Source organism: Hibiscus syriacus, unplaced genomic scaffold (assembly GCF_006381635.1).
Source record: "Hibiscus syriacus cultivar Baekdansim isolate YM2019G1 unplaced genomic scaffold, ASM638163v2 tig00013960_pilon, whole genome shotgun sequence".
NCBI lineage: Eukaryota > Viridiplantae > Streptophyta > Magnoliopsida > Malvales > Malvaceae > Hibiscus > Hibiscus syriacus.
The window spans coordinates 929362-940425 of NW_024062312.1; the positions used below are offsets into that span (position 1 = coordinate 929362).

At 36.8% G+C, this 11064-nt stretch overlaps 3 protein-coding genes across 3 annotated transcripts; all 3 read right to left on the reverse strand.

The window, feature by feature from the left end:
* Positions 1-305: 305 nt before the first annotated feature.
* LOC120206688 lies at positions 306-3382 on the reverse strand. Its single transcript, XM_039206263.1, has 6 exons — positions 3225-3382; positions 2744-2810; positions 2584-2651; positions 2407-2496; positions 2163-2302; positions 306-680 (listed from the first exon to the last, which is right to left on the reverse strand). Exons 2-6 carry the CDS (start codon positions 2808-2810, stop codon positions 431-433), a joined length of 615 nt encoding a protein of 204 aa, XP_039062194.1. The 5' UTR covers positions 3225-3382; the 3' UTR covers positions 306-430.
* Positions 3383-5736: 2354 nt separating this feature from the next.
* Positions 5737-6769, reverse strand: LOC120206545 (nucleoside diphosphate kinase 3-like). Its single transcript, XM_039206170.1, has 3 exons — positions 6406-6769; positions 6224-6336; positions 5737-6135 (listed from the first exon to the last, which is right to left on the reverse strand). The coding sequence occupies exons 1-3, from the start codon at positions 6601-6603 to the stop codon at positions 6012-6014; spliced, it is 435 nt and encodes a 144-aa protein (XP_039062101.1). The 5' UTR covers positions 6604-6769; the 3' UTR covers positions 5737-6011.
* Positions 6770-7989: 1220 nt separating this feature from the next.
* Positions 7990-10825, reverse strand: LOC120206689 (protein qua-1-like). Its single transcript, XM_039206264.1, has 5 exons — positions 10670-10825; positions 10435-10539; positions 9302-10346; positions 9086-9213; positions 7990-8580 (listed from the first exon to the last, which is right to left on the reverse strand). Exons 2-5 carry the CDS (start codon positions 10510-10512, stop codon positions 8140-8142), a joined length of 1692 nt encoding a protein of 563 aa, XP_039062195.1. The 5' UTR covers positions 10513-10539; positions 10670-10825; the 3' UTR covers positions 7990-8139.
* Positions 10826-11064: the final 239 nt, after the last annotated feature.

An 11064-nucleotide genomic window follows, 5' to 3' on the forward strand; every position in this document is an offset into this window, starting at 1 on the left:
ACATGGCTGTGATTATATCCCACCATCTTCCCACATGTCATCCAAATTGTTTTTGTCCCATTCTTTTAATAATCATTTTACATGTTTTCTCTTATTATAAAAAATTCATCATCAAACTTTGGCAGATATCGATCTGCTTTACATTCTTAAATGTGTGGGCTGCTGCAAATCCTAGTTTTTTTTTACTAACGACGATTCGAAGTTGGGGAGAATATGGCCAAATATTGAAACTCTAACACCATGTTAGCGGTCGCTCTACGAATGGCTAAAGGGCTCTAATTTGATTACAAAAGCCATCATCCGTGTAAAAGGAATAATTCCAAAGTACAAATTCGAGCAAGTGAGAACACATTACCTACAGTTGATAGAGGAGGTTCAAAAACACAACACCGTATGAAAAGACGTAAGGACCTCAGGTCAACAGAACACATCACTTGCCAAATCGCCCTCTTCCCCAGGGCACTATTTGCCTTCCACCACCATTGGGTTGTACATTCTTGTTCTGATGTGAAAATACTCTCATTCGCTCTTCCTTCATGTTCGCAAACAGGGAATCCAATGTTTTCGGCTTTTGCTTCGTTACTTTGTTCTCTTGTTGTTGTTGCTGCTGCGGCTGCCGCAGCGACAGCTTTGCTGCAAAACCACCATTTGCAGTTCTTTGGATCGGTGTTGCCCCAATCCTGCACCGGAGAATCAAAAACCATGAATGGATAACAAAAACGTTACATAATAATGTGGCAAGTCCAATGAAGAATTAGCTTTCACCCAACCAAAATGTTGAGAATTGGGAATCTTACCAGAGCATAAGACTATATTTCCAGTAAACGGAAACACAAAACAAACAATTCTGTAATGAAACTCCCTATTTTCCGCAAAGCCTTTTCAATTTGCAAACATAATCATTTGAGATGGCATTGCTACCCACGGTGAAAAAAGGCTTCAAATGCAGTGGCAAACCTATGGGTAGAACCGCATAGGTATACTCCCAACAAGCAGCAATACCAATTAGAGCAAACTCCTAGACCCCAACTTTTGAAGGAAATAAACACCACTCCGGCATAAGTGCCAAATTTACATCAACACAACATGGATCAACATAAACTTGCAATATTCCCCAACCCAATACTGTTCCAGCTTCATTATCTCCGGCTCATATTTCAGTATGGCACCATCGGCAACAATCGATTCACTTCACCAATATGTTCTTTTTAAATAGTATATCACAGGGTCAATAAAACCAATGTCAATTAAAAGAACATAAAGCTCAATCATAGATTTGGCAGGCTAGAGTAACCCTAGTAAAGAAGAAAAGGATGAAGCATCAACAGTGGACTGGAAAAGGAGGGCTTTCATACGGCCACAAGCTTCCCAACTAGTTAATACTAGTGTAAACTGAAGGATGTGATAGCTCCCAATGAATAAAGCCGTCAAGGAATCTGAAGCGGCCAACATTACTTGATAGGGAGATCGAAATTAATGGTTGACCGGCAAATGGCAATACAAAAGCCATTTGTATGAGCACAAACTACTCAATTAACATTTCTAGACTTGTTGACAAAGGAAATCATCAAACCTTGGTGTCATGCTTTTTTTCTAAGGAATCTGAAGCAGCCAAAATTACTTGATAGGGAGATCAAAATTAATGGTTAACCGGCAAATGGCACAACAAATGCATGAGCAATAACTACTCAATTACATTTCTAGACATGTTGACAACGACAATCAGCAAAACTTGGCGTCAAGCTTTTTTTCCCTAAATCCACCTTCTTCAAACATTATAACCATGTTAAACACTTCCTACTCAATGCTTCAATGTCCCACCCAAAAGGGAAAACCAATTCCAAATTAAGCACCAGTTAACCTGAGAACCTTGCACAATCTAGCATACTACTTTGGGTAGTTGAACCAAAAAATGCCACACACTTCAATATAATCCCAAATTCGGTCTTTTCCACAAGATATGTAATCAAATATTAGGAGTTCCACACAGAATGCAACTTGAATTAAGTTAACCAAGACCACATTCCAGAGGTCATCAATATCATAAAAGATCCAAAATTTACCTGCAATGATTACATTTTAATTTCTAACATAAGTATTCCAGCTATAAGAAATTATGGCTACTCTATTAAGCAACTATTGAATACTTGACATGCACATACCTTGGCTTGTTCAAATTAGGCACCCTTCTACTATTAAAGGCTCTATTTCGAAATGGAGCAACTGCAGTCCTTTGGGCAGCCTCAGCTGCAAAAGGAAACCGGTTGCCCTGGAAATTGGACCTTCTTTGCGCTAGAACCCCCTGATTTACATAAATGGAGCATAAATATAAATATGAACCAAAGTCCAAACGTGCAACCAGAATAAATGCAAATTAATCCACAAAAATGTCAAAATTTTACATACCTGTCTAAGAGAAGACCGCGAGTTCATGTACTGCCGTACCTTAAAAGCCTTGTCTTTAGCAGCGTTACTCACAGGTCTCTGGCTTTTATTCTGATTGTAAGAGGAGAACAGATTAGAATATCAATTTAAGCACGAGGAACAATAAAAATGTGTTTTCCGGAGTAAGAAAATTCTTACCGGCATTCTTGGCTGCTGCTGTTTCTTGCCTTTGTTTGTAGTCTTTTTTGACAGTTTAATGATATCATCTAAGTTAAAAAAAAGGTCAAACTAATCAGAAACATGTTTACCACCATAAGAAAACAATTTGAAGAAAAGGCAGAAACAGCTAAAAGCTCACCCAATGTCATGTCCATTTTCTTTTCCGTGAGAGCGATTGCTTTACTTGTAAGTGGTTTAGCCGCCATCTGAAGATGTAAAAAGGCAATTAAACCAAAACAATATAATAAAATAATTTGAAATAAATCAAATATAAAGGAAATATTTCAAAATTAAAAACGGCCAGCTCAATCTCAGGATAAAAGACAAACGAAAAAGAAGTAATGTCGTAATTTAAACTCATATATGCCACCCGAAAATTTTCAATTCCGAAAACCCTAAAACATCTACGAAATAATCAAACGCAGCGAAGAAATCCATATTCACGAAATCAACATATAGCAGTAAAAAAAACTCACAAATCAGATCAAATTTTTTTAAAAAAAAGAGAGAGATCAAAATAGAAAATAACTCAATAAACAAACAGTACAGAATTTGATTTGCATACGATACACGACATATTCGGTAAAAAAAAGGTAAAGGAATTGAAGAGAGAAGCTTACCGATTCAGAGAATTAAACGAAATCTTCGATCAGGAAAGCGAAACGAATTCAATACTCAATTAAATCTGGGATTAGGGATAGGGCTTTCGAAGGGACCTTGGAGCAAATTTTTTCAATGCTTATCGATTACGCCGAAAAAAAAAGACGAGCAAACGCAGAAGAGAACTCGTTGGCTTTATATAGGGCAGGTGAGGTTGGCGGATTTCAAGCTCCATCATTGTTTTTTTAAATATAAATAGATTTTTCAAGTCCGTGTTTGATTGGGGACCAAGTAATTCAAAATATCCAATACAGCTCAGCATTAAGTTATTTTAGTTCATTGACGAATACGAGTCCGCCATGTCAGAGATCATTAAGTTTGTTTGTTGGACAAAAGTCGAGTTTTCATACGTGGCGCGTTGTTACTGGTTATATTGGACAGCAGAAATAGAGCTATTTTGCAGGACTCGTTAGCCGTTTGTTAATAGGTTTGTTATTCATATTTTATTTTAGATTTATTTGAAAAATAAATGTTTAGATCATGCGAAAATATACTGATGATATACATATATTATTAATATTTGTTTAAAAATAATGATATTAAAAATTAAATTTATTTTAAAATGTGAAATTTTTGAAAGATATATACTTAAAATTTTCATGTTATTATTTTTTAAAAATATTAATGATAACTTATTATTATGGTTTAATTTTAAAGAAAGTCGAAAGATTATGGTTAGATGTGTTGAGTTTAAGATATATTTTTTAACGAATCAAACACTAGATTGAGTCTTAAAAACAAGAAACTATAAATATCGTGTCCAATTATCGTCGATGACAACAATCAATGGTAGCCAGAGATGAATAGCGATTGTGGTAAATGGTAGTCAATGATAGAGAATTTTAATTGATTTTAGGATCAAATTGATATTTTATCTAAAATTTAGATGTTATATCAATATTTTTTTAAAAAATTAAAAATCATTGATATTTTATTTAAAATTTAAAATTTAAGTTAAAAATCATTTTATTAACCATTAAGCTAACAATATTTAATATTTTAGATTGAAAAAATAAAAATGAAACAAAAGTGATAATTTTAATATTTTATTCAAGTTTCTTTTGTAAATAGCTTACTATTTTTATTCAATAAGAAAAATACTTAAAGTTATAAGAAACGACTAGAAAAAATGATTTAAATAGTTAAAAATCTAATCAAACAACTTGAAATATTGATGACAATAAACAAACATCCTTATTGACCATGGATGATAAAAATGTATAAAACACTTATGGTTTGTTGACAAATCGATATTATCATAACTCAATCGTTACATATCTTTAGTGATTATTAGGGATGGGCATGGGTCGGGTTGGGTTAGATTTTTGGTCCACCCGACCTAATCCGAGAACAATGGCTCCTCCATCCGAGATTCGACCAGACCTGATATATAACTTAAAAACCGACCCGATCCAATATAATAAAAAAATATTATTTTTATTCAATAAAACAATGACTTAATTGAAAAAAATAATATATATAGAGGGGTATTATTATAATTATTCCTAAATATATAATGTAAAATTATATTTTTTTGGGTCGGGTCGGGTTGGGTATTTTCACCCTAAACCCGAACCCGACCCGAACATCACATTTAAAAAACCTGACCGACCCGACCCGAACCTAATTTTTTAAAAAAAAACCCGACCTGATCGGGTTGGGTCGGGTCAGAACCCGTCAAATTCGGGTCTCATGCCATCCCTAGTGATTACAGACATTTATCAATATTTAATATGGAAATCCAATGTAAAGATAGATTAGCAAGATAACTAAATAAATTCGAGATATCATCATCAATGAAAAATATAAATAAATAAAAAAGAAAGAGAAGAGGCGCAAAAGAAGAAAAATATAGAAAAGGGCTAGGGCTAGTACTTTACCTATGTTAAAATAGAGGAAAATAGATTATTGTTGTTTATCCATGGAGTTTAGGGTTGAACTTTCGAGATAATGTTCTCGAACAAATTATTTCACGAGATAATGCTCTTCCAATATTAATTGCTCAAATAGGGTGAAATACAGTGTTGGTCGTAGGTCGCCATGCCTTCCGGGCGACCTACTACATGGCCAGCTTCCCGACGACGAACACACAGAGAAAATGAACGTGTTGCATGGCATATGCACGTCCCCAAACATAGGTCGCCATGCAATCCTGGCGACCTTGTAGGTCGCCATGCAATCCTGGCGACCTTGTAGGTCGCCATGCAATCCTGGCGACCTACCCTTGCTCGCTCGCTCGGATGCCCTCGCATAGCTCGTGCGGCTATCCTCGCATGCCCTCACATAATTCGGTCGGATGGCCTCGGTCGGATGCCCTTGGTCGGATGGCCTCGGTCGGATGGCCTCGGTCGGATGGCCTCGGTTGGATGGCCTCGGATGCTCTCGCATAGCTTCTCGGATGGCCTCGGATGCCCACCGTGTTGGGACGTGCATGGCGCATGCAATCTCTCTCATAGCTTCCCGGCGAGTTGCACAGAGATAATGGACGTTTTAACGTCCCCAACACATAGGTCGCCATGCCCTCCCAACGACCTACGACAAACACTGTGGCTTTCACCCTATTTCAACAAATAATATGGGGAGTGCATTATCTCGTGAATTATTTATTTTGAAAGCATTATATCGTGAGTTTTGCCTTGAGTTTAGTTTGAGATAAAACAATGTTGTTATTCTAGAAAGTATGCCTCAAATGACAAAAATTTCAGCAACTACTGATTGATCATCAATGCAAAGAAAAAGATGCTTCATCAGTTGACTCCATAGATCCATCTCTCCGCGTTGCTTCTGTAGTCAACCAGTTCTTGTGGCTTGAACCATAAGTTGATTTCATCCTTGGCAGTCTCCGGACCATCACTCCCATGAATTATATTTCTGCATTCCAAAACAAACCCTCCCCTCCCATTTCATAATATGTATTTGTAAAACTAATACTACAGTTCAACCATGGTCGGCGTCATACCTTCCGACGACCACTGTTAGATCGCCTCTGATGGTTCCCGGCTCTGATTTCTGAGAATCGGTTGCACCGATGAGTTTCCGGCCATATTTTATGACTCCCTCTCCTTCCCACACCTGTTGTGGGATTTTAATTTAGATACGTTGGTAACAAATATAATGAGAAAATGAGATTTTTTTTTTTACCATGGCAATCACGGGTCCTGTTGTGGTATTTGAACTGCAAAGAGACCTGCCTCTCAATCCGAAGTTGTATATGAAAATTTGCGATGAACATCTCCGCTCTCGTATCGATATCATCCTCCGATCGATAACTCGCCGTCCGCAACATCCTATTCGAACATCGACCCAACTCATCATCCGAATCACGGACGTCGTCCACATATGGCCTCAACCCGGCCTATCCGTGAAGCTCAGCCTCCGAGAGACACCACCGATCATGGAAGCGACACGCCATCGATTCGTGCCGAAATTCAGCAACTGTTTAACCTTCCTCACGACCCTCCTTAGGCGGCTAAGCAAAGACCAATTCCCCATGGTGTGTAAATTAAAGAACTTTGATCATACAAGATAATAAGAACAGGTGTATATATATATATAGGTGACAGGAGCACGTTAGATTTTTATGCAAGATTGAGAGTATGTTTGGTCAAAAGTTTGATACAATTCCACAATAAATAATTAATCCTGTTCGAGAATATAATTATATTATATGAAATGACCAGGTAATTTCTTTATTCCGAAAATATGATTAAGAGTATGTTTGGTCAAAAACTTCGTCCTTGTCTTAAAATTCTTATGGGTAAATTATAAATTTGATAATTTAACTTTACTCTTTCTCCTATTTCACTCATTGTATTTTATATCTTTTCAATTTCCTCAATAAACTTTATACATTGGATTTTTTGTTACTTGGCCGTTAAATAGTTAAGACGTTAAAATGAGTTGTTATATAGATGCAAAATGGCGTCGTTTTGGTGAATTTTTTTTAACAGCGGTGCCATTTTTAACAACGTTAACTATTTAATGACGGAGTGATCAAAATAGGAGAAAGAGTAAAATTCAATTACAAAAAAAAAAAACCAATGTATTAAGTTCAGTGAAAAAATTGAAAGCTTTCAAAGTTCAGTGAACAAAATAGGAGAGAGTGTAAAGTTTAGTGATTAAATTTATAATTTACCCAGTTCTTATCAAGAAGCTAAGCATTCTGGAGTCTGCTTGCCTTGAGATGCAAGTACGAATTCAAAATACCAATATGGTTCCAAAAAATATATATATTTTATTGAAAAATTAAACAAAAATAGTTCGTTTAGCCTGAAATTTTTACTGTTGGAATTTAATTGTAAAGGTTAAAGAATATATTAAAAGTACAATAAAATTTTAATTTCTTGTTAAAATCATTTTATTCGAATAATTTCATCTCAATCAAGACTAAAGTATTATAAAACATATATGTATTTAACAACTAAATGTATCAAGCCCTTATTTGTCATTTTACCCATATCAGTTATAAGCTAAATTTTATCAAACAATTCTATATAAACAGTTGATCAAATCAGCTAATCAAATCAGTTGATCAAACCAGCTATTGGAATCAACTACCAACTATCAGTTATTTGCCAAATACTCCCTAAATAAATAGCCAACTATCAGTTATTTGCCAAATACTCCCTAAATAAATAGCAAGTATAAAAGAAGACTACCTTAACTGTCTAATTTTAAACTACTTTGCATTAATAACACAAGGGAAGCCCTACATCATGTTATTTCTTCTTCAGGTTCCCATTTCCATTCCGATTAAGGAATTTAAGAAACAGAAAAGAGCAACTAAACTGTCTAATTTAAACAAGAATCTATATCGATGTATTGTTATTTTCTCTCGAACCCCGGTTTCGGTTGCTTACGTAAATGAAGACGACGCTAGTCCTTCCATCCATCCTTGTTCAATCGTCGGGAGGCAAGGCCTTTGGAGGAGACGCTAGGAGTTTTAGGCATTGAAGGTGTCACCGGTGCCTCCTCGTCGTCCCAATCATCACCCCAGCTGTTATCCCAACCATCGTCAACATCCGGTTCTCTTCTTGCCTTACTAGATACGGGCAGCCCCACGTCTATCCTTTGGTATTTCGAGCTACTTCTAGCGAGTTGCCTCCGTCTAAAGCTCTTGCCCATCCAACACGACACTAACATCAGTATGGCAGCGGCAAATATAAAGGCCGTTGTTGGGGTTAGTGACAAAATGTTTACATAGGACTTGGACAAATTTTGAGGAATCAAATCCTTGAAATCAAGACTGCACTCTCCGGTACCATCCTTTAAGACGATAAAGTTTCCGCTTCCGGAACCTTTTATTGAAATCTTTACCTGCGTAAACACATTCAACGAAACAACATTCAACGAAACAACATTCTTATACAATCAATACCATTAGCAATGCAAGAAATGCTCACAGTAGCACCATCCGGACAGATACATATATATAGATAGATAGATATATACACACTTGAAAATCAAAGATCATTTCAATTGATGAAACATATAAAAGTACATGCAGAAGACTCCGTTCACAAGAGGTATCGGTATTCATTCCGGCAGCATAAGGGTACTTGTGGTATTAATCTATAAAACGAAACAATAACGAAAAAGTATTCAAACAACAAAATGTGCTAAGATGATGGCTACACAAGTTTATCAACTTTCTTCTGAACCCGATTTCTTTTGAGGTGTACTTGTGTTAAATGGCATTAGAACTGATTGCACTAAGAGTAATCGAGACATGGTTAAAAACATTTAAGTTATGCTAAACCAAAGTCGGTTAAACGAGCAACAGTTTGTGATCTTAATAACTTGCAGTATTGTTTACGAATACCTTTTTATCTCGATTCTCTTCGAGTTCAACATCCGTTTCCTCTAACTGAACAAAAGGTGGAGCAGATATTTTAAGGGTGAGAGGCCCCTTTCCCTTGTTCTGAATCAGAAGTAACAGATTGGGAGAATCTGGAATATCGCAAACCGAGGTAGAAAAAGGTCAAATATTGTCTCATGTGATCATCATCAATACTGAAAATTCATCATCAATACTTACCATTTCCTGCAACTCGCAAACAGGCAGCAAAACTTTTATTCATATTCATACACATATTAGATGAATCGCATTCTGCAACTTGAGAGCCATCGTTCCTTGGTAATGGAGGCGGTGGTTGGACCGAGCCCCGTATAATCTCTTCCTCTTTGCTCACTTTCTTTGGACCCTTATCTGATCTGTCAATGTCTCCTCCCTTATCTTTCTCACTATTTGTTGATTTTTCCCCATCCTTCACCGAATTCTTGCCTTCATTCGAGTTTGATTGCTGGTTCAAATCGATTTTACTTGCACCATTATCAGTACCCCCTTTTGATCCATCGATTCGATCTCCTCCATGGTCTTTCCCACTAATTGTATTTCTTTTTGCTTCACCACTCGATTCTTTCCCATCCTTCACCAAATTCTTGCCTTCATTCGAGCCTGATTGCTGGTGCAAATCGCTCTTACTAGCATCATTATCAGCACCCCCTTTTGATCCATCAATTTGAACTCCTCCATGATCTTTCCCACTATTTGATTTTCCTTTTGCTTCACCACTCAGTTCTTTCCCATCCTTTACCAAATTCTTGCCTTCATTAGAACCCGATTGCCGGTTCGAATCAATATCAGCACCCCCTTTTGATCCATCAATTTGATCTCCTCCGTGATCTTTCCCACTATTTGTATTTCCGTTTGCTTCACCACTCAGTTCTTTCCCATCCTTTACCGAATTCTTGCCTTCATTTGAACCCGATTGCCGGTTCAAACCACTCTTACTGGCATCACTAACAGAAACCTGTTTTGATCCATCAATTTGATCTCTTCCGTTATCTTTCCCACTATTTGTATTTCCTTTTGCTTCACCACTCGATTCTTTCCCATCCTTCACCAAGTCGTTGCCTCCATTCGAACCCGATCGCCGGTTCATATTGCTCTTACTTGCATCATTATCAGCACCCCTCTCCGATCCATCAGTTTGATCTCTTCCATTATCTTTAATAGAATCGGGAACAGATTTAGAATCAACTCTTTCTACAACTGCATCTTCTTCTCCATCACCATTTCCCTAAAACCAAACATCAACGAGAAACCATCTTAACCCCCATCAACAAACTTAACAGACAAAATAAACTTAAATTACTAACGAAACTTACCTTCGAATCATTACCAGAGCAACCCACACCAACTAAGAGCAGAAAAATGCCCACCAAAAGAACATAATTCCTTTCCATATTTTAAGATAACCCCACTTTTTTGTGCTACAAAAAAAAAAACCCATAGAGCATAGAATTCATTAAAATACATACAAATCATTTCACTTCGAAAGAGATACACAAAACAAGGCCTGGAAAAAGAAGAACAGAAGAATAATCGAAGGCTTCTACTAACCTTTTAAAACGAGACCTTGTTGGGATGCCTGTTTTGTACAGCTTTAGAGCTCATTACTTCCGAATTGAATTTTCCCATCGAATCTAGAAAGCTCGGGCATTTTCCCAAATGACGAGCTTGAAAACAAGGGTTCAACAGAAGATTGAAGGAGGAGGGAGGGGGTTGTTTGACCGGAGAATTTAAAACGCCATCGTTTTGGTCGTCCCCTCTTGCAAATCGTTGTCTTCTTTTGACAGCTTGTAATTTGTAAAGCAACACCAAACTAGGGTCGAGTAAAAGGGTAAATTATTAGGAAAAATTCGAAGTGTTCGATGAAAATAAAGTAATCGGCTACATATTTACATGACTGTACTGAGATGTTGAAGTCTAACATATTATATTTCGACGTTGAACTG

Bases quoted from the DNA above. Each gene is read 5' to 3' on its own strand.
- LOC120206688 (XM_039206263.1), bottom strand. From the start codon at position 2,810: ATGGCGGCTAAACCACTTACAAGTAAAGCAATCGCTCTCACGGAAAAG. The intron at 2,652-2,743 runs GTGAGCTTTTAG...TTTTTAACTTAG, and splicing joins GAAAATGGACATGACATTGG to ATGATATCATTAAACTGTCA. The intron at 2,497-2,583 runs GTAAGAATTTTC...TCTTACAATCAG, and splicing joins AGCAGCAGCCAAGAATGCCG to AATAAAAGCCAGAGACCTGT.
- LOC120206545 (XM_039206170.1), bottom strand. From the start codon at position 6,603: ATGTGGACGACGTCCGTGATTCGGATGATGAGTTGGGTCGATGTTCGA. The intron at 6,337-6,405 runs GTAAAAAAAAAA...ATCCCACAACAG, and splicing joins CAGGACCCGTGATTGCCATG to GTGTGGGAAGGAGAGGGAGT. The intron at 6,136-6,223 runs GTATGACGCCGA...TTTGGAATGCAG, and splicing joins CTAACAGTGGTCGTCGGAAG to AAATATAATTCATGGGAGTG.
- LOC120206689 (XM_039206264.1), bottom strand. From the start codon at position 10,512: ATGGAAAGGAATTATGTTCTTTTGGTGGGCATTTTTCTGCTCTTAGTT. The intron at 10,347-10,434 runs GTAAGTTTCGTT...GTTTGGTTTTAG, and splicing joins GCTCTGGTAATGATTCGAAG to GGAAATGGTGATGGAGAAGA. The intron at 8,581-9,085 runs GTATTCGTAAAC...GTGTTTACGCAG, and splicing joins AAGAGAATCGAGATAAAAAG to GTAAAGATTTCAATAAAAGG.